This window comes from Oncorhynchus gorbuscha, linkage group LG11 (assembly GCF_021184085.1).
Source record: "Oncorhynchus gorbuscha isolate QuinsamMale2020 ecotype Even-year linkage group LG11, OgorEven_v1.0, whole genome shotgun sequence".
In the NCBI taxonomy this organism is placed as follows: domain Eukaryota; kingdom Metazoa; phylum Chordata; class Actinopteri; order Salmoniformes; family Salmonidae; genus Oncorhynchus; species Oncorhynchus gorbuscha.
The window spans coordinates 47,640,254-47,662,552 of record NC_060183.1 but is presented as its reverse complement, the minus strand read 5'-3'; the positions used below and the strand labels follow the sequence as shown (position 1 = coordinate 47,662,552).

General features: G+C 43.6%; 1 protein-coding gene across 1 annotated transcript in view; it reads left to right on the top strand.

Annotated features, from left to right (window-relative positions):
- The window catches only part of cabp7b (calcium binding protein 7b), a 31,334-nt gene that overhangs the window by 5,478 nt on the left and 3,557 nt on the right, over window positions 1-22,299 (top strand). The window contains exons 2-4 of the mRNA XM_046368161.1: window positions 18,931-19,074; window positions 19,210-19,322; window positions 21,414-21,561. Of these exons, the coding sequence (XP_046224117.1) occupies window positions 18,931-19,074; window positions 19,210-19,322; window positions 21,414-21,561 (405 nt within the window). The remainder of the gene's footprint in view (window positions 1-18,930; window positions 19,075-19,209; window positions 19,323-21,413; window positions 21,562-22,299) is intronic.

Genomic DNA, 22,299 nt, shown 5'->3' with positions numbered 1-22,299 from the left:
TCCGTATGTGTTGCATGGTATAGCATTGGAACTCACAATCTGTGATGACTGCTGATGATGATGTGTGTGACTCACAGCAGCCAATAAGAAGTGAATGTATTCATGACATTGGCTGCTTTTCTGAAGGTCATTGATGATTGACAGCAGAATGTGACATGGGGCAGGGAGGATTGAATGCTACCTGGAAGCACCAGATGATGATGAAAAAAGCTGCATGGTGAATTCTGAAAACAAGTGGCTCATGGTGGAGATTTGTGAACTAAATACATAGATATTAAAACAATCAACAGTATAATACAAATCTTTAGTTAGCGATTGATTGACATTGATGCATTATTGTTCTAGTTCACGTTAGTTTTGTTGACAGAGGTTGCAAACCATAGAGAACCTATGGGTTTAGGGTAATATAGAACCTAGTCTTCCACAGTAGATTTAGTCCTGGGTTACGAGATTAACCATATATCCCAACTCGAGACTATTATTCATTTACTACTCCAGGAAGAATGGGCTGTGTAGTTAAATTCATAGGGGATGTTTTCATTTAAAAAAAGACAGATTCTAAAGTTCACATGGTAACACAATCTCCCTGGCCTTTGATGTCCAGCTGCATCTCAGCAGAGGGATCATTTAAGAGATCCCTGTCTGGCATTGGGTAAATAACAACACTCTGCCTGAATATAGTAGCATTCTTCCTGTCTGAAAGGGCAGTTTGGTGGTTCTAGCAATGATGAGATCCACATACAATACAACACAACACAACTTTATTATTCCCCAAGGGGCAATTCCTTCCGGGCTGACATGGTGCTTCAGACAGGATAAACACACACTGACAGTGTAAAAAATCAATAGAAACCCTTATTAAGGCATCAGTTCAGGGTGCATAGTGCAATTTAAGAAACTTAACGTTAATGGTATTCACAGTTCTTAATTAATTGTAGGACTAAACTATCTCTAGAATAGTCCATCAGACTTCCTTAATGTTCCTATTAACCATGCGGATGGCCTCGGGCACAAACGAGACCCTGCATGAAATAGAATGTGTTTTCATACATTTCGTGAAAGTTGAGAGTGGAGATTTTGTTGTTGTAACATCCCAATCAAAATCTGTTTAAAGGCTAGTGTTTTTGGAGCAAAGTCAACAAGAAGTAAAATAGAGATGACAGTCAGATCAGATATGGCTGAGTCTTTCACAAAGAATAATGAAATTCCTATTTCTGCTGTTAGTTGGTCGCCCTGGCCCCAGGTCTGGCCAAGCTGTCTCGCCCTAAAATTCCATCGTTGCTTTGAGCAACTTATTTGGCATGGAGAAAAAACTAGCTGTTGAGGGACTGAGACTCTAATCAAAAGACCAACCATGACGGGGCCCAACTCATAGAATTAGATCAAAACAAAAATGCCCAAGATGCCATATGTTGCAGGTGGAGTGCCAGCCAAAGGACAGTGCAGCAGGCAGAGCTCTGCAGCAAATCATTAACTTATTGAGGAAGCCATTTGACTGCTGTTTACTCATTGAGGATCATCCAATGTAACAGGCACAGTGAGCTGTCCAAATTCAGACAGGGGGGTGGAAAAGGGACAGGCTGATTATGAGGGTAAAGACTTGATAAAATTTGCACAGGAGCCAATTGTCTTTTTTTCCTGAAATAATTGGCTTGTGTTTTTGGCTGGGTGGCTGGCTGGCTGCTGTGACTGATTACACTGTAATACTGCACTGTGCAAGTTCCAATATGAAAACCTGCGTGCTCCTTGAAGATAACACAGCAATGTGTTAATATGATAATTGTGACATTTACATTTTCTCACCAAAATTACAATTATTATAGTTGTTATATGACAAAAAAACATTTACCAAAATAATGCATTTAAAAATTAAAATACATTTTTAAATATGTAGTGGGGAGGTGCACCTATATTCAACATCAGTGAAAACAACCAGGAATAGGGATTTAAGACAATTGCACTTTTTTATTATTCTCCCCAATCCCTAGTCCCTACAAACAAGAGTCAACTCCTCAAAATAATCATTCTGCATAGTTAATTCAAGTGTACCTCGACAACTATTGCATAGTCAGGAAAGTGTTTTTAACTGCCAGTTATGGCACTTGAACATGTCTGCCGAGCTAGATAAGACTGGTGGTTTGCCCACACAGCACTGACTTCCTTAGAATGAGGACCCAGGTCTCGGTCTCTCCCCACCCCTCTTCCTGTTTGTCAACGCACAACTGACGGAGCCTGAAAACCTTATTTATAGATCACAGCATGTCAGAGAATCCCCCAGACACCAGGCATTGGAGTAGGGCTCAGATCACTTTCCACTTTGTATGCAAAAGCTATCTTCATGCATGGTTACAAATGGGAAGAGGTTGCAGTAAGCACCTCATATAAAGGAGAGGGAGGCTTCCGTCTCTACTATCTGTAAACCTGCAAATCGATTAGTCTACTATTATATTTGATACAATGTTAACATTTGACAGAGACCCACAAACCTCTAGTCCCCCATCAGCTGATTCCCACACAGTACCAAACACACAGTTGAAACACACTGGACTCTAATCAGGATATAATAGAGTGCATACATACAGGTGTAGAATCTTAATTTGACCAGTATTGTCAACAGCAAAATAATCCTGCAGCAACAGGATTTGAATGTTTAGTCCATAATGTTCCTTGATCGGTGGTTAAACTATTAGCTGGTCAAAATGAGGCTACATCAAAAGTGTGAAACTGTTAATATAACCATGTGTTAGTGAATGTATGTAAATAACGAAGCTCAACTGCAGGAAAACTCTCAGTAACAAAAGAGTGATCAAATTAAGATCTTCCATCTGTAATAGAAAGAATCATCAGCATTATATTGAGCAAGATTTACAAGCTGTTCTAAGTGCTATAGCACAAAATGGCATAGCATTGTTTGAACAAACTATAACACTGTAGTATATAGTGCTGTTCTCATCAAACACTGTTACCCTGATCACTTACTGTATGTAGCTGGGTAATTCCCAGAATGGGGAATCCTATGCGAAATGTTGATATATGGTAAGCAGTAGTGTCCCAATGGACTCACCAGCAGTTTAAATTAGTACCATTGAGGCTTTTCCTCTCATTTGCAGGGTCCCAGAATACTGCGAACTATGAGGTGGTTTCCTCACCTTACCTCACCACCACTGTGAAGAGCTCAGCTCTGCTATATCTCAGCAGACAGCTTGTACTGCAATTCTCATGGCACATCAGAAGAAGCTCAGTCTCTTGTAGTATCTGTAAACCTGACGAGATAACCCGGGATTAGTCATAACAGAGATGGAATGGAGATTGTGATCATTTGTTGATGTGCTCTAGGCTTACAGTAAGCTATTTGAAGAGGAGGGCTCTTCTCTCTCTCTCTCTTAGATGCAGCCTCACTGAATGCAGAACCAATGTCACAGTGTGAGTTCAGCTGTATTATCATAAAAAGAAAAGCCTGTTGAATGATAGAGAAGTCTCATGAAATGGATGAGCAGCCCACTGTGCACACCATGTCATTTCAACATTGATAATTGGGTCATATTTAGTTGAGACGTTATTCAATGAGATTACAACCTATATTCACCCACTCAGAAAGACAGCCAAAAGTTAGTTGAATTACCAATGTGTTGTCACTATGTTTTCAACCATCTAAAAGCACAACCAAATTCCAATGGAAAAACAATGTCTGGTTTTTAGGTTAGTTTTAACCCAAATGTCAATCACTGCACTTTCAACAAATTACAAATTAAAAGCACAGTAAAGTTCAAATGGGAAAACAATGTCAGCTATTTTGTTTAATTATACAACAGATTCTGTTATCGCTGTGCTTAATCTAATATCAGAACCAAATGACCTGGATTGCAGTTGAGATTACATTCAAAGTTTACATGGTCCAAGTGATCAATGCCGTTCGAGATTCTGGGCAGATTATTACAGCAATTGTGAAAATCTCTTCAGAGCTGTGATGACCAATGCATGGTATCTTAAACATGCACAGAGCTGTATTAAGGCCCTTACTCACACGCTTTATAAGATTACGTAAGACATTTTAAGTTACAGTAACCTCTGTGGCCATGGATGTGTTACTCATTTTAAGGTTGAATGTTAAATTAGTTTGCAAGATAGCCTTAACTTTAGGCTATTTACTGTATTACAAAAGTAGGATTGAATTGTGTTTGGTTGATAACTCAACCAAATATCAACATTTAAAGGAGATGTATCTACTGCTTGGATAGTTCCATCTGAGTAACTGGCCTAATCCCATTATTTAACTTTTAATTTAATCTGAAATAAACCAGAGCTTGAAACCCTAGGCCTATTGTATTGTCTATTTTTTTGTGAATTCTGGGTAGCTGTAGATATAGTGGCTTGTGAAAGTATTCACCCCCTGGGCATTTTTCCTATTTTGTTGCCTTACAACATGGAATTAAAACATATTTCTTTGGGGGGGGTTGTATCATTTGATTTACACAACATGCCTATGACTTTGAAGAAGCATTTTTAATTTATTTATTGTGAAACAAAAAAGAAATAAGACAAAAAAACAGAAAACTTGAGTGTGCATAACTATTCAGCCCCCAGCAATTACAGCTGCAAGTCTCTTGGGGTGTGTCTCTATATGCTTGGCACATCTAGCCACAGGGAGTTTTGCCCATTCTTCAAGGCAGAACTGCTCAGGCTCCTTCAAGTTTGATGGGTTCCGCTGATGTACAGCAATCTTTAACTCACACCACAGATGCTCAATTGGATTGAAGTCTGGGCTTTGACTAGGCCATTCCAAGACATTTAAATGTTTCCCCTTAAAAAACTCAAGTGTTGTTTTAGCAATATGCTTAGGGTCATTGTCCCAGTCTCAAATCTCTTGAAGACTGAAACAGTTTTCCCTCAAGAATTTCCCTGTATTTAGTGCCATCCATCATTCCTTCAATTCTGACCAGTTTCCCAGTCCCTGTCGATAAAAACACCCGCACAGCATGATGCTGCCACCACCATGCTTCACCTTGGGGGTGGTGTTCTCGGGGTGATGAGAGGTGATGGGTTTGCGCTAGACATAACGTTTTCCTTGATGGCCAAAAAAGCCATTTTAGTCTCATCTAACCAGAGTACCTTCTTCCATATGTTTGGGGAGACTCCCACATGCCTTTTGGTGAACACCAAACGTGTTTACTTATTTTTTTCTTTAAGCAATGGCTTTTTTCTGGCCACTCTTCCGTAAAGCCCAGCTGTGGAGTGTACGGCTTAAAGTGGTCCTATGGACAGATACTCCAATCTCAGCTGTAGAGCTTTGCAGCTCCCTCAGTTTTATCTTTGGTCTCTTTGTTGCCTCTCTAATTAATGCCCTCCTTGCCTGGTCCGTGAGTTTTGGTGGGTGGCCTTCCCTTGGCAGGTTTGTTGTGGTGACATATTTTTTCGAATTTTTAATAACGGGGCTCTGTGGGATGGTCAAAGTTTCCGATATTTTTAATAACCCAACCCTGATCTGTACTTCTCCACAACTTTGTCCCTGACCTGTTTGGAGTGCTCTTTGGTCTTCATGGTGCTGCTTGCTTGGTGGTTCCCTTTGCTTAGTGGTGTTGCAGGCTCTGGGGCCTTTCAGAACAGGTGTATACCGTGGGGCAAAAAAAGTATTTAGTCAGCCCCCAATTGTACAAGTTCTCCCACTTTAAAAGATGAGAGAGGCCTGTAATTTTCATCATAGGTACACTTCAACTATGACAGACAAAATTAGAAAGAAATCCAGAAAATCACATTGTAGGATTGTTCATGAATTTATTTGCAAATTATGGTGGAAAATAAGTATTTGTTCACCTACAAACAAGCAAGATTTCTGGCTCTCACAGACCTGTAACTTCTTCTTGAAGAGGCTCCTCTGTCCTCCACTCGTTACCTGTATTAATGGCACCTGTTTGAACTTGTTATCAGTATAAAAGACACTTGTCCACAACCTCAAACTCCACTATGGCCAAGACCAAAGAGCTGTCAAAGGACACCAGAAACAAAATTGTAGACCTGCACCAGGCTGGGAAGACTGAATCTGCAATAGGTAAGCAGCTTGGTTTGAAGAAATCAACTGTGGGAGCAATTATTAGGAAATGGAAGACATATAAGACCACTGATAATCTCCCTCGATCTGGGGCTCCATGCAAGATCTCACCCCGTGGGGTCAAAATGATCACAAGAACGGTGAGCAAAAATCCCAGAACCACACGGGGGGACCTAGTGAATGACCTGCAGAGAGCTGTGACAAAAGTAACAAAGCCTACCATCAGTAACACACTACGCCGCCAGGGGCTCAAATCCTGAAGTTCCAGACATGTCCCCCTGCTTAAACCAGTGCATGTCCAGGCCCGTCTGAAGTTTGCTAGAGAGCATTTGGATGATCCAGAAGAAGATTGGGAGAATGTCATATGGTCAGATGAAACCAAAATATAACTTTTTGGTCAAAACTCAACTCGTCGTGTTTGGAGGGCAAAGAATGCTGAGTTGCATCCAAAGAACACCATACCTACTGTGAAGCATGGGGGTGGAAACATCATGCTTTGGGGCTGTTTTTCTGCAAAGGGACCAGGACGACTGATCCGTGTGAAGGAAAGAATGAATGGGGCCATGTATCGTGAGATTTTGAGTGAAAACCTCTTTCCATCAGCAAGGGCATTGAATATGAAATGTGGCTGGGTCTTTCAGCATGACAATGATCCCAAACACACCGCCCGGGGACCAAGGAGTGGCTTCGTAAGAAGCATTTCAAGGTCCTGGAGTGGCCTAGCCAGTCTCCAGATCTCAACCCCATAGAAAATCTTTGGAGGGAGTTGAAAGTCCGTGTTGTCCAGCAACAGCCCCAAACCATCACTGCTGTAGAGGAGATCTGCATGTTATTGAGATAAACTTTTGTTATTGACCAAATACTTATTTTCCACCATAATTTGCAAATAAATTCATTAAAAACCCTACAATGTGATTTTCTGGATTTTCTTTCCTCATTTTGTCTGTCATAGTTGAAGTGTACCTATGATGAAAATTACGGGCCTCTCTCATATTTTTAAGTGGGAGAACTTGCACAATTGGTGGCTGACTAAATACTTTTTTGCCCCACTGTATGTACTGAGATCATGTGACAGATCATATCTTTATTTAACTAGTTATATGACTTTTGAAGGTAATTGGTTGCACCAGATCTTATTTAGGTAGGTTTCATAGCAAATTGGGTGAATACATATGCACGCACCACTTTTCAATAAAAAAGGTCAAGGCAGGCAGGGGTCGGTAATCCAGAGTAGTGGGGCAAAGGTACAGGACGTCAGGCAGGCTCAGGGTCAGGGCGGGCAGAAAAGGTCAAAACCGTGAAAACCAGGAACAATCAATGATTAGGAACAGAGGTAAAAAGCCTGGTAGTCTTGACGAAACAAAACAAACTGGCAACAGACAAACAGAGAACACAGGTATAAGTACCCAGGGGATAATGGGGAAAATGGGCGACACCTGAGGGGGTGGAGACAAGCACAAGGACAAGTGAAACAAATCAGGGTGTGACAAGCATATTCTATATAAAGTATGTCTGTGTTGAAATGTACTTGCCATGATGAATTGTCACCCTCAAAAACAACAATTGATTACTTTTTACAAATCCTATGTATTTTCACGTAGATTACACATCACAATACTTGACAAACTATGTTGAAAAATGTTGATTCAACCAGCTTGTGCACAGTGGGAGGTCTCTATAAAAAATATATCTGACACCAACTTCAGCAAATACAGTGAGATGGCTGTGAATAAAGTAATTTAATCTTTGATAGATGTATGCACAACCAAAGAGGCTTTTAAATATTTGACGACCATATAAACACCATTATCAGTCAGTTGGCTCCACACAGTCTAGCTATTTATTTCCCATTTTGGTTTCATTGTCGTTAGTCATCGGTTGGGAAAGCATTAGGGACAGTGCAGAATACAGCTATATCGCCCATACAAGAGCTACAAGCCAAGTGAGACAGATGAGCAGAAAAAACTGTCCTCCTCAGAGAGAGAACCAATGGTCCTGAGGCACTGGGGAAGACTAGAGCTCATGCTCAGAGGTTATCTTGTTTTTCAAGGGGAACGGCGCAGACAGACCCCTGTCGAGATCCCCTTTCTGGGCTTGCTACACCAGAAATGGTTTATTTCTGCTCTATTCAATAAAGAGCAGATTGATCGAGGGGATTTTAATACACATCTAGATTGGAATCTTTTTTTAAGTGACTTCCAGGTGGAAATGGAGGAATTGACTTAGAATGTAAATTAATTCTACAATACTGGAATGTTGTTTGGTGTGCATTCATAGTGCTGTCACTGCTCAGCAATGTCAGCAATTCCAAAGATCAGTCTTGTACTGTGAGCATTAATAATTGTAGACGACATGAGACTTCAACTCCAGTCAATGATCTGCAGCTGTGCAATGACTTTGAAAAAAATGGACAGGCGCAGGCAGCAAGCTGGACTTTGTCATTTTACGTTCTTGAAGCAACAGACCACTTTAACTCAATACCTCTACAGCTTAAGCTAACTTTGGAACTAACTTTGCAAAAAAATTACATTTGAAATTAAATCAGGATATGCCAAGGAACCTAAAAGGCGTTCAAGTGTAACTCTTCTTGGAACAGGACCAATGCGGTGGCCATACCCTTGACATTTAATGAAGAACTAAGACAAATCAAAATTACAAACTCATTTTCCAAGGTGGTGCTAGTCAAGAATCTATGACCCTCAACCTCTCTCACTCATTAATAACTCATTCCTAATCATATCTGACAAAGAGCCAAGGTCACTGGCTAGCAAAATCATACCTTTATATTCAGTATTTGTCAATGAACATATCAAGATATGTGTATATCAGTGGGGCTGTGCTGAAATAGTAAAGAAGTACAAACAAAAATAAGTGATTTATTGCTGCCCACATAACAGTCAGTCACTGGTGACTGTCTCTACAGCCACAACACTCCAAGGGGTGTTGCATTTGTCATTCTGATGGCATCATATCTCAACAGTAAATGACAACAAGAGTTGGCACTATATGAGCTATGAGACAATTGTTCAATCACACCCATTGGTCAGGTGGAAGTAGGACATTGGTTGCTATTATTGTTGTGAGACATTGAGCAGGGCTGAATGCTGTCTGATGGCCAGGGCGATGTGACCCCATCTCTCTGTTAGAGCTCATGGGATCTCAGTCTGACTGATGCAAAGACTTGAAATCCCAAATAGGGTTATGTGAGACTTGTGAGGGAGGAGGAGGAGGGGGATCTCTCTTTCAGTGAGATGATGAAGGAAAGACAAAGGTGATAACCTGACAGCAGATCAAACAGAGCCAACAAACAGAGCCACACAGGAGGGAGATGAAAAATAAACAAACATCAGCCTAGCTGTCTGCTTCCAAGAGAACACACTAAACAATGATTTTATTGGCAAAGGACTGTCAACGCAAGCTATTGAGCCACTCCTTTTATTGTTTTAACCGCCTATCTCTATCATTGTATGTGGTGAAAACCTCATTATTATCACAAACTGTTTATTACAATGAGGCCCTGGTATTTGTATCAACCTTCCTTATACAGCCAAGAGTAGAGAAATCCATAAAACTACTTGGTACACTCGGCTGTCCCCATAGAATAACCCTTTTTGGTTCCAGGTGGAACTGTTTTTAGTTCCAGGTAGAACTTTTTGGGGTTTCATGTAGAATTCTCTGTGGAAAGGGTTTTTACATTGAACCCAAAGGAGTTCTACCTGGAACCAAAAAGGGTTCAGGCTCAGGCTGAACTGTTTTTGGTTCCAGGTAGAACCCTTTTTGGTTCCAGGTAGAACTCTTTAGGGTTTCATGAAGAATTCTCTGTGAAGGGGTTTTACATGGAACCCAAAAGACTTCTACCCAGACCCCAAAGACATCTACCCAGACGCCAAAGACTTCTACCCAGACCCCAAAGACTTCTATCCAGACCCCAAAGACTTCTACCCAGACCCAAAAGACTTCTACCCAGACCCCAAAGACTTCTACCCAGACCCCAAAGACTTCTACCCAGACCCAAAAGACATCTACCCAGACCCAAAAGGGCTCTACCTGCGTAACAGTTTGCTTCCATCTCTCTCCTCACCACTACCTTGATTCAAACCAGCAACCCTCTGCATACATCAACAACTGACACCCTCAAAGCATTGTTACCTATCGCTCCACAAAATCCACGGCCCTTGGAGAGCAAGGGAAACAACTAATTAAAGGCCCCAGAGCGAGTGACGTAACCAATTGAAACGTTATTAGCGCGCACCCCACTAACTAGCTAGCCATTTCACACCGGTTACACCTGGAACCAAAAAGTGTTCTTCAAAGGGTTCTCCTATGGGGACAGTCAAAGAACCATTTTAGGTTGAAGATAGTATCTTTCTTTCTAAGAGTGTACGGAAAAAAAGATAACCTTGGCAATGGCATATTAATCTCCATCATACATAAGATGTGAAAACTGAACAATAGCTATCAAAACAACTTACTCATTGATTTGACTATTATAAAAATCATTAATCATAGTTTTCCTTTGATGTGCTTTCTGGGAAGCATAACAGTTTGCTATAAAAGCACTCACTGTAATTGTAACGTGTGATTTGTCTTGATCCTGCTATTGTGTCCCAGAGCAGTAAGTTCAGTCTGACCCTGTCCGCAGAATAGTTGGCGCTCTGCCTATGGTTAGGGACACACAGACACATTTCTTTTCAGTCCTCAGTACACAAAATAGGTTCCGATATGCCTTTTTTCAATTGCAAACATTTAACAGAAGGTTAACACATGAATGCAAGTGCTCAAAGTATTCATCACAACTAAAGTAAAGGGAGTCTCGACCAATTTGTTTGCATGCTATTACTATTACTATTACCATTCTCCTGTCAAATGGAACTGAGTTTGTGGTGTCTAATTACTTCACTATATTGTAAATCAGACCCCATGCATGTTTTATAGTGGATGCTGTGGAGGTATTTGATGATTGATCCCACAAGCCAAATCCTTCAGACTTTGTCTCAGCTCACTAAATATAAATGGCCTATGGTGTCATGTTTTGTCTTATATCATCTTGTCATTTTTGCTTTTCCTTCTGTTCGTTTCCCCCTGCTGGTCTTATTAGGTTCGTTCATCGTTCCGTTCCTGCTCCCAGCTGTTCCTATTCCCCTAATCATCATTTAGTCTTCCCACACCTGTTCCCGATCCTTTCCCCTGATTAGAGTCCCTATTTATTCCTTTGTGTTCCGTTCCTGTCCCGTCGGTTCCTTGTTTTGTATTCACCATGCTGTGATTGTGTTTCGCCCTGTCCTGTCGTGTTTTTGCCTTCATCAGATGCTGCGTGTGAGCAGGTGTCTCTGTCTACTACGGCCTGCGCCTACCCGGCGACCTGCAGTCTGTGGCCGCTTCTCCAGTTATTCCCCTCTACAGACTAGAGGATTTCTGTTATTCCCTGTTTGGACTTAAATAAACTCTGTTTCTGTTAAGTCGCTTTTGGTCCTCTTTCACCTGCATGACAGAAGGAACCGACCAAGTAATGGACCCAGCGACTTCAGACGCTCGTTACACTTCGAGATCCAAGGAGCCATGCTCGGCAGACACGAGCAGGAATTGTCTGCTGCTCGCCATGCCGTGGAGAACCTGGCCGCTCAGGTTTCCGACCTCTCTGGACAGTTCCAGAGTCTACGTCTCGTGCCACCTGTTACTTCCTGGCCTGCCGAGCCTCCAGAACCTAGGGTTAATAACCCACCTTGCTACTCCGGGCAGCCCACTGAGTGCCGCTCCTTTCTCACGCAGTGTGAGATTGTGTTCTCTCTCCAACCCAACACATACTCTAGAGAGAGAGCTCGGGTTGCTTACGTCATTTCACTCCTTACTGGCCGGGCTCGAGAATGGGGCACAGCTATCTGGGAGGCAAGGGCTGATTGCTCTAACAAGTTCCAGAACTTTAAAGAGGAGATGATTCGGGTTTTTGACCGTTCAGTTTTTGGTAGGAGGCTTCTAGGGCCCTGGCTTCCTTATGCCAAGGTGAACGGTCCATAACGGATTATTCTATTGAGTTTCGCACTCTTGCTGCCTCTAGTGAGTGGAACGAGCCGGCGCTGCTCGCTCGTTTTCTGGAGGGACTCCACGCAGTGGTTAAGGATGAGATTCTCTCCCGGGAGGTTCCTTCAGATGTGGACTCTTTGATTGCTCTCGCCATCCGCATAGAACGACGGGTAGATCTTCGTCACCGGGCTCGTGGAAGAGAGCTCGCATCAACGGTGTTTCCCTGCTCCGCATCGCAACCATCTCCCTCCTCTGGCTTTGAGACTGAGCCCATGCAGCTGGGAGGGATTCGCATCTCGACTAAGGAGAGGGAACGGAGGATCACCAACCGCCTGTGCCTCTATTGCGGAGTTGCTGGACATTTTGTTAATTCATGTCCAGTAAGAGGCCAGAGCCCATCAGTAAGCGGAGGGCTACTGGTGAGCGCTACTACTCTGGTCTCTTCATCTAGATCTTGTACTACTATGTCGGTCCATCTACGCTGGACCGGTTCGGGTGCTACATGCAGTGCCTTGATTGACTCTGGGGCTGAGGGTTGTTTCATGGACGAAGCATGGGTTCGGAAACATAACATTCCTTTCAGACCGTTAGACAAGCCTACGCCCATGTTTGCCTTAGATGGTAGTCATCTTCCCAGTATCAGATTTGAGACACTACCTTTAACCCTCACAGTATCTGGTAACCACAGTGAGACTATTTCTTTTTGATTTTCCGTTCACCGTTTACACCTGTTGTTTTGGGTCATCCCTGGCTAGTATGTCATAATCCTTCTATTAATTGGTCTAGTAATTCTATCCTATCCTGGAACGTTTCTTGTCATGTGAAGTGTTTAATGTCTGCCATCCCTCCCGTTTCTTCTGTCCCTACTTCTCAGGAGGAACCTGGCGATTTGACAGGAGTGCCGGAGGAATATCATGATCTGCGCACGGTCTTCAGTCGGTCCCGAGCCAACTCCCTTCCTCCTCACCGGTCGTATGATTGTAGTATTGATCTCCTTCCGGGGACCACTCCTCCTCGAGGTAGACTATACTCTCTGTCGGCTCCCGAACGTAAGGCTCTCGAGGATTACTTGTCTGTGTCTCTTGACGCCGGTACCATAGTGCCTTCTTCTTCTCCGGCCGGGGCGGGGTTCTTTTTTGTTAAGAAGAAGGACGGTACTCTGCGCCCCTGCGTGGATTATCGAGGGCTGAATGACATAACGGTTAAGAATCGTTATCCGCTTCCCCTTGTGTCATCAGCCTTCGAGATTCTGCAGGGAGCCAGGTGCTTTACTAAGTTGGACCTTCGTAACGCTTACCATCTCGTGCGCATCAGAGAGGGGGACGAGTGGAAAACGGCGTTTAACACTCCGTTAGGGCATTTTGAGTACCGGGTTCTGCCGTTCGGTCTCGCCAATGCGCCAGCTGTTTTTCAGGCATTAGTTAATGATGTTCTGAGAGACATGCTGAACATTTTTGTTTTTGTCTATCTTGACGATATCCTGATTTTTTCTCCGTCACTCGAGATTCATGTTCAGCACGTTCGACGTGTTCTACAGCGCCTTTTAGAGAATTGTCTCTACGTAAAGGCTGAGAAGTGCTCTTTTCATGTCTCCTCCGTTACTTTTCTCGGTTCCGTTATTTCCGCTGAAGGCATTCAGATGGATTCCGCTAAGGTCCAAGCTGTCAGTGATTGGCCCGTTCCAAGGTCACGTGTCGAGTTGCAGCGCTTTTTAGGTTTCGCTAATTTCTATCGGCGTTTCATTCGTAATTTCGGTCAAGTTGCTGCCCTCTCACAGCTCTTACTTCTGTCAAGACGTGTTTTAAGTGGTCCGGTTCCGCCCAGGGAGCTTTTGATCTTCTAAAAGAACGTTTTACGTCCGCTCCTATCCTCGTTACTCCTGACGTCACTAGACAATTCATTGTCGAGGTTGACGCCTTCAGAGGTAGGCGTGGGAGCCATTCTATCCCAGCGCTTCCAGTCTGACGATAAGGTTCATCCTTGCGCTTATTTTTCTCATCGCCTGTCGCCATCTGAGCGCAACTATGATGTGGGTAACCGTGAACTGCTCGCCATCCGCTTAGCCCTAGGCGAATGGCGACAGTGGTTGGAGGGGGCGACCGTTCCTTTTGTCGTTTGGACAGACCATAAGAACCTTGAGTACATCCGTTCTGCCAAACGACTTAATGCCCGTCAAGCTCGTTGGGCGTTGTTTTTCGCTCGTTTCGAGTTTGTGATTTCTTACCGTCCGGGTAGCAAGAACACCAAGCCTGATGCCTTATCCCGTCTGTTTAGTTCTTCTGTGGCTTCTACTGATCTCGAGGGGATTCTATGGGCGTGTTGTCGGGTTGACAGTCTGGGGAATTGAAAGACAGGTTAAGCAAGCACTCACGCACACTGCGTTTGTCCTAGTAACCTCCTTTTCGTTCCTGTTTCCACTCGTCTGGCTGTTCTTCAGTGGGCTCACTCTGCCAAGTTAGCTGGTCATCCCGGTGTTCGAGGCACTCTTGCGTCTATTCGCCAGCACTTTTGGTGGCCGACTCAGGAGCGTGACACGCGCCGTTTCGTGGCTGCGTGTTCAGACTGCGCGCAGAAGAAGTCTGGTAATTTTTTTTCTGCTTCTGCTCCTGGTCTTGCTGGGTCTCAGTCTGTTCCCTGCCATCGCATCTCTCCTGTTCTTGTTCCTGCCCTTGCTGTGTCTCAGTCTGTCCCTAGTTCTCATTTTTTTTTTTTAGAGTAGTACCCTAGTTTCCCTTTTTATCGTTTTTCGTTACGGTCCTGAGGAGAGGAGTTGGGTTCTTTCTCGGGACGTGCTGGACCGTTTGATCTATGATTTCCTCCGTTGCCGCCAGTGTTCCTCCTCGAGAGCGCCAGGAGGCGCTCGGTGAGTGGGGGGGTACTGTCATGTTTTGTCTTATATCATCTTGTCATTTTTGCTTTTCCTTCTGTTCGTTTCCCCCTGCTGGTCTTATTAGGTTCGTTCCCTTTTTCTATCCCTCTCTCTCCCCCCTCCCTCTCTCTCCTCTCTCTATCGTTCCGTTCCTGCTCCCAGCTGTTCCTATTCCCCTAATCATCATTTAGTCTTCCCACACCTGTTCCCGATCCTTTCCCCTGATTAGAGTCCCTATTTATTCCTTTGTGTTCCGTTCCTGTCCCGTCGGTTCCTTGTTTTGTATTCACCATGCTGTGATTGTGTTTCGCCCTGTCCTGTCGTGTTTTTGCCTTCATCAGATGCTGCGTGTGAGCAGGTGTCTCTGTCTACTACGGCCTGCGCCTACCCGAAGCGACCTGCAGTCTGTGGCCGCTTCTCCAGTTATTCCCCTCTACAGACTAGAGGATTTCTGTTATTCCCTGTTTGGACTTAAATAAACTCTGTTTCTGTTAAGTCGCTTTTGGGTCCTCTTTCACCTGCATGACATATGGCCACTCAGTTGCTCATTGTTTCACAGTAAACATTATTATGCATTCAGCAGGGGAATATAGAATCCATTTTCTCGAAACACATGCTCCACTTTGCAGTTAGTCGTCTTCAAACCCGTTGAGTCTTGTTAAATTAAGTAACTGCAATATTTAAAACCTATTTTGGACTAGAAGGCTTATTTGCCAACAAATGTGGATTTAAATTGGCACAAGTTGAGGGAAAACAGCCTATGTACAATTTGCATGGATTGTGTACAGATTTAGTATAGCGTTTTGTTTTAATTTGTATACCTCATTTGAGCACAGTATTGTTGAAGTTTGGTGTGCTGAAATCTGATATGAATGTATGCTTCTACACCTTCTACACCGTACTTCTATACCTGCATTGCTTGCTGTTTGGGGTTTTAGGCTGGGTTTCTGTACAGTACTTTGAGATATCAGCTGATGTAAGAAGGGCTTTATAAATACATTTGATTTGATTTGATGTATGCATAATTGCCTCGCCTGGTTCACCAACTACTGCTCAGATAGAGTTCAGTGTGTCAAATCGGAGGGCATGTTTTCCGGACCTCTGGCAGTCTGTATGGGGGTTAAATTCTCGGGATGATTCTTTTCTCTGTATATATCAACGATGTCGCTCTTGCTGCTGAAGATTCTCTGATCCACCTCTACGCAGACGACACCATTCTGTATACATCTGGCCCTTCTTTGTACATTGTGCTAACAAACCTCCAAACGAGCTTCAATGCCATACAACACTCCTTCCGTGGCCTCCAACTGCTTTGAAATGCTAGTAAACCTATGTGCATTTTTTTCACAAAGTCTGCTGCCTCAGTTTGTATGATGGCATATACTCCAGAATGTTATGAAGAGTGATCAGATGAATTGCAATTAATTACAAAGTCCTTCTTTGCCCTGCAAATGAACAAAAAAACATTTCCACTGCATTTCAGCCCTGCCACAAAAGGACCAGTTGACATAATATCAGTGATTATCTCGTTAACACAGGTGTGAGTGTTGACGAGGATAAGGCTGGAGATCACTCTGTCATGCTGATTGAGTTTGAATAACAGACTGGAAGCTTCAAAGGAGGGTGTTGCTTGGAATCATTGTTCTTCCTCTGTCAATCATGGTTACCTGCAAGGAAACACGCACCATCAGCATTGCTTTTCACAAAAAGGCAAGGCACGGATATTGCTGTCAGTAAGATTACACCTAAACCAACCATTTATTGGATCATCAAGAACTTCAAGGAGATTTGTGAAGAAGGCTTCAGGGAGCCCAAGAAAGTCCAGCAAGCGCCAGGACTCTCCTAAAGTTGATTCAGCTGCGGGATCAGGGCACCACCAGTACAGAGCTTGCTCAGGAATGGCAGCAGGCAGGTGTGAGTGCATCTGCATGCACAGTGAGGTGAAGACTTTTGGAGGATGGCCTGGTGTCAAGAAGGGCAGCAAAGAAGCCACTTCTCTCCAGGAAAAACATCAGGGACAGACTGATATTCTGCAAAAGGTACAGGGATTGGACTGCTGAGGACTGGGGTAAAGTCGTTTTCTCTGATGAATCCCCTTTCCGATTGTTTGGGGCATCCGGAAAAAAGCTTGTCCGGAGAAGACAAGGTGAGTGCTACCATCAGTCCTGTATCATACCAACAGTAAAGCATCCTGAGACCATTCATGTGTGGGGTTGCTTCTCAGCCAAGGGAGAGGGCTCACTCACAATTTTGCCTAAGAACACAGCCATGAATAAAGAATGCTACCAACACATCCTCCGAGAGCAACTTCTCCCAACCATCCAGGAACAGTTTGGTGACGAACAATGCCTTTTCCAGCATGATGGAGAACCTTGCCATAAGGCAAAAGTGATAACTAAGTGGTATCGGGGAACAAAACATCGATATTTTGGGTCCATGGCCAGGAAACTCACCAGACCTTAATCCCATGGAGAACTTGTGGTCAATCCTCAAGGGGCGGGTGGACAAACAAAAACCCACAAATTCTGACAAACTCCAAGCATTGGCTTTGCAAGAATGGTCTGCCATCAGTCAGGATGTGGCCCAGAAGTTAATTGACAGCATGCCAGGGCGGATTGCAGAGGTCTTGCAAAAGAAGGGTCAACACTGCAAATATTGACTCTTTGCATCAACTTCATGTAATTGTCAATAAAAGCCTTTGACACTTATGAAAAATATCTAAAGACACTGAAGCAGCAAACCTTGTGGAAATTAATATTTGTGTCATTCTCAAAACTTTTCTAACTTTAAGCATCAGCTGTCAGAGCAGCTTAGCGATCACTGTACCTGTACACAGCCAATCTGTAAATAGCACACCCAACTATCTCATCCACTTATTATTACTTACCCTCTTGCTCTATTGCACCCAGTATCTCTACTTGCACATCATCATCTGCACATCTATCACTCCAGTGTTAATGCTAATGTCACAACTTCTGCCGAAGTTGGTTCCTCTCCTTGTTTGGGCGGTGTTCGGCGGTCAACGTCACCGGTCTTCTAGCCATTGCCGATCCATTTTTCATTTTCCATTTGTTTTGTCTTGTTTTCCCAAACACCTGGTTTTCATTCCCTCATTACGAGTTGTGTATTTAACCCTCCGTTCGCCCCATGTCTTTGTGTGGTATTGTTTGTTGTAAGTGCTTGTGCACATGTTGACTGGTGCACGTCGGGTACCCATGTTGTTATTTTCTTGATGCCGTTGGTTTTGGAATTAAACTGCTCCAGCTATTACCTAGTTCTGCTCTCCTGTGTCTGACTTCCCTGCCACCAGTTACGCACCCCTTACAGCTAAATTGTAATTATTTTGCCTCCATGGTCTATTTATTGCCTACCTCCCTACTCTTCTACATTTGCACACACTGTACATATATTTTTATATTGTGTTATTGGCTCAGCCTTTATTTGTGGATCTTCTTATGCACACATTTCTCAATGGTGATGTACTGTATCTAGATACACTCCAGGTCAAGGATATTTCACACCTGATCTAAACAAACTTATCAAGCCCTTTACCATTTTGATGAGGATTTTGTTTATTTCCTCTAAGATCTGGTATGGAAACTATTCCAAACCCCCTAGCTACTGCTAATAGGCTTGTAGCCTCTCATCATGTGCTAAAGTATTCTGTTTGAAGTGAAAAAGGTACAGTTGGCATCAAATATGCAAAACTTCCTGTCTCTCTGCTGTTTGACGCAAATACACACTCAGAGATTTAAAGCTCTACAAATTCAGCTGAGCAATAAAAATATCAGCCAACTAGCTGCAATAAGATATGAACCTAAAGCCACCTTACTCTAAGTCTGAGCCTTATTAACAGTTATCTGTGGGTAGTTTGAAAGGTCAGAACAGCTATGTTGTGTGGTGGGGAAATCTGAACATCCCATTATCAGTGCATTAGTACATCAGACTAGTCTCAATCCTCCTATCTGAGTTTTGTTCCTTCATTTCTCCACAGAGATCCGTGAGGCCTTCAAGGTGTTTGACCGAGATGGAAACGGATACATCTCAAAGCAGGAGTTGGGGGTGGCTATGCGGTCACTGGGATACATGCCCAATGAGGTGGAGCTGGAGATTATTATCCAAAGGCTGGACATGGATGGTGAATCACAAACACACACAATTTGAAATGCTGTTCACTGAGATCATTCAAGATAAGGCCTTTGCTCCATTACATGTGTAAAAGTGTCTGACTGACCGACATATTGACTAAATATCCACACTCCTATCCCTGCAGGTGATGGCCAGGTTGACTTCGAGGAATTTGTTGCACTGCTTGGACCTAAACTTATTGCTGCTGGGATGCCTGATAAATTCCATGGGGCGGATTTTGACTCAGTATTTTGGAAGGTATCTGCTATCACCCCACTCATCTACCTCCTTCTCCTCTTTCTTTATCAGAGCTAATTATGGCTTAATATTTCCTCATTGGAGTGAGATGATTTTCCTGAGGGCTTTCAAAGCTTTTGTGATTATAAACCACAGTCAGTCTAATTAAAATTACCATAAAAACATGATAGGAGCTAAATAATCATTAAAGAGAGGGCAATTCCACTGTGGTTATGACATCACGTATTATATTCCTAATTGCCGTTGCAAGCGTTCCCCGGAGATTCAAATTTCTATTCAATTTATTCATGAGAGAGAGAGTCTATTCCAGAGCCATGTTTAAACAATTAAAACACACACTTTATTAGTTGCTTTATCGTTTCAATTCTTCATCACTGTGCTTGATCCAAATCAGTCAGGTTTCAAGACTAGTCATTCAACTGAGACTGCTCTTCTCTGTATCACGGAGGCGCTCCGCACCGCTAAAGCTAACTCTCTCTCCTCTGCTCTCATCCTTCTAGACCTATCGGCTGCCTTCGATACTGTGAACCATCAGATCCTCCTCTCCACCCTCTCCGAGTTGGGCATCTCTGGCGCGGCCCACGCTTGGATTGCGTCCTACCTGACAGGTCGCTCCTACCAGGTGGCGTGGCGAGAATCTGTCTCCTCACCACGCGCTCTCACCACTGGTGTCCCCCAGGGCTCTGTTCTAGGCCCTCTCCTATTCTCGCTATACACCAAGTCACTTGGCTCTGTCATAACCTCACATGGTCTCTCCTATCATTGCTATGCAGACGACACACAATTAATCTTCTCCTTTCCCCCTTCTGATGACCAGGTGGCGAATCGCATCTCTGCATGTCTGGCAGACATATCAGTGTGGATGACGGATCACCACCTCAAGCTGAACTTCGGCAAGACGGAGCTGCTCTTCCTCCCGGGGAAGGACTGCCCGTTCCATGATCTCGCCATCACGGTTGACAACTCCATTGTGTCCTCCTCCCAGAGCGCTAAGAACCTTGGTGTGATCCTGGACAACACCCTGTCGTTCTCAACTAACATCAAGACGGTGGCACGTTCCTGTAGGTTCATGCTCTACAACATCCGCAGAGTACGACCCTGCCTCACACAGGAAGCGGCGCAGGTCCTAATCCAGGCACTTGTCATCTCCCGTCTGGATTACTGCAACTCGCTGTTGGCTGGGCTCCCTGCCTGTGCCATTAAACCCCTACAACTCATCCAGAACGCCGCAGCCCGTCTAGTGTTCAACCTTCCCAAGTTCTCTCACGTCACCCCGCTCCTCCGCTCTCTCCACTGGCTTCCAGTTGAAGCTCGCATCCGCTACAAGACCATGGTGCTTGCCTACGGAGCTGTGAGGGAACGGCACCTCAGTACCTCCAGGCTCTGATCAGGCCCTACACCCAAATAAGGGCACTGCGTTCATCCACCTCTGGCCTGCTCGTCTCCCTACCACTGAGGAAGTACAGTTCCCGCTCAGCCCAGTCAAAACTGTTCGCTGCTCTGGCTCCCCAATGGTGGAACAAACTCCCTCACGACGCCAGGACAGCGGAGTCAATCACCACCTTCCGGAGACACCTGAAACCCCACCTCTTTAAGGAATACTTAGGATAGGATAAAGTAATCCTTCTCACCCCCCTCCCCCCCCTTAAAATATTTAGATGCACTATTGTAAAGTGGCTGTTCCACTGGATGTCATAAGGTGAATGCACCAATTTGTAAGTCGCTCTGGATAAGAGCGTCTGCTAAATGACTTAAATGTAAATGTAAATGAATGGATCATTACATTGGATGTCATAATAGTCAGGAGGCTGTTCATGATTTTAAACGTTATAGCAGTACAAATAATTCACATCTAAAAAAGCTCCAGGCTAATCAAAATGTATGTTTTTCCAAATGAAATGTGTGAAATTTGATATAACATAATCCATTAATGGAAACGTATTCACCACAACTGTGTCGGTGATGGGATGGGATAGAAACATTTGCACCACCTCTAGTTGTCTTACATAGAAATGCTCCTCTGTGTAACCTTGCTCAAACATTGATATGCAGACAGATACCTGTGCTCAAGTGTTTGTGTCTGTCCCCCAGTGTGACATGTCGAAGCTGACAGTGGATGAGCTGAAGAGGCTACTGTATGACACCTTCTGTGACCACCTCACCATGAAAGACATTGAGAACATCATCATGACCGAAGAGAGCCACCTGGACAGTCAAGCGTGCCAAGTGGACATTGACAGTAAGAGGTTTCAACCACTATCAATAAGTGTGACCGGTGTAGGTTGTAATAATAAATAATAATATGCCATTTAGCAGACGCTTTTATCCAAAGCGACTTACAGTCATGTGTGCATACATTCTACGTATGGGTGTTTGATCGGCTTACAGTTGACCAAACGATCAGGGTTGGTGTTGATCTTTTAGTCTCTGATAATGACAGGACAAACTTCCATAAACAAATGCTGTGCTGCTCTTACAGTTGAAGTCAGAAGTTTACATACACCTTAGCCAAATACATTTAAACTCAGTTTTTCACAATTCCTGACATTTAATTCTAGTAGAAATTCTTTGTCTTAGGTCAGTTAGGTTTACCACTTTATTTTAAGAATGTGAAATGTCAGAATAATAGCAGAGATAATTATTTATTTAAGCTTTCATCACATTCCCAGTGGGTCAGAAGTTTCTACATACACTCAATTAGTATTTGGTAGCATTGACTTTACATTGTTTAACTTGGGTCAAACATTTCAATTAGCCTTCCACAATAAGTTGTGTGAATTTTGGCCCATTCCTCCTGACAGAGCTGGTGTAACTGAGTCAGGTTTGTAGGCCTCCTTGCTCGCACATGCTTTTTCAGTTCTGCCCACACATTTTCAATAGGATTGAGGTCAGGGCTTTGTGATGGCAACTCCAATACCTTGCCTTTGTTGTCCTTAAGCCATTTTGCCACAACTTTGGAAGTATGCTTGGGGTCATT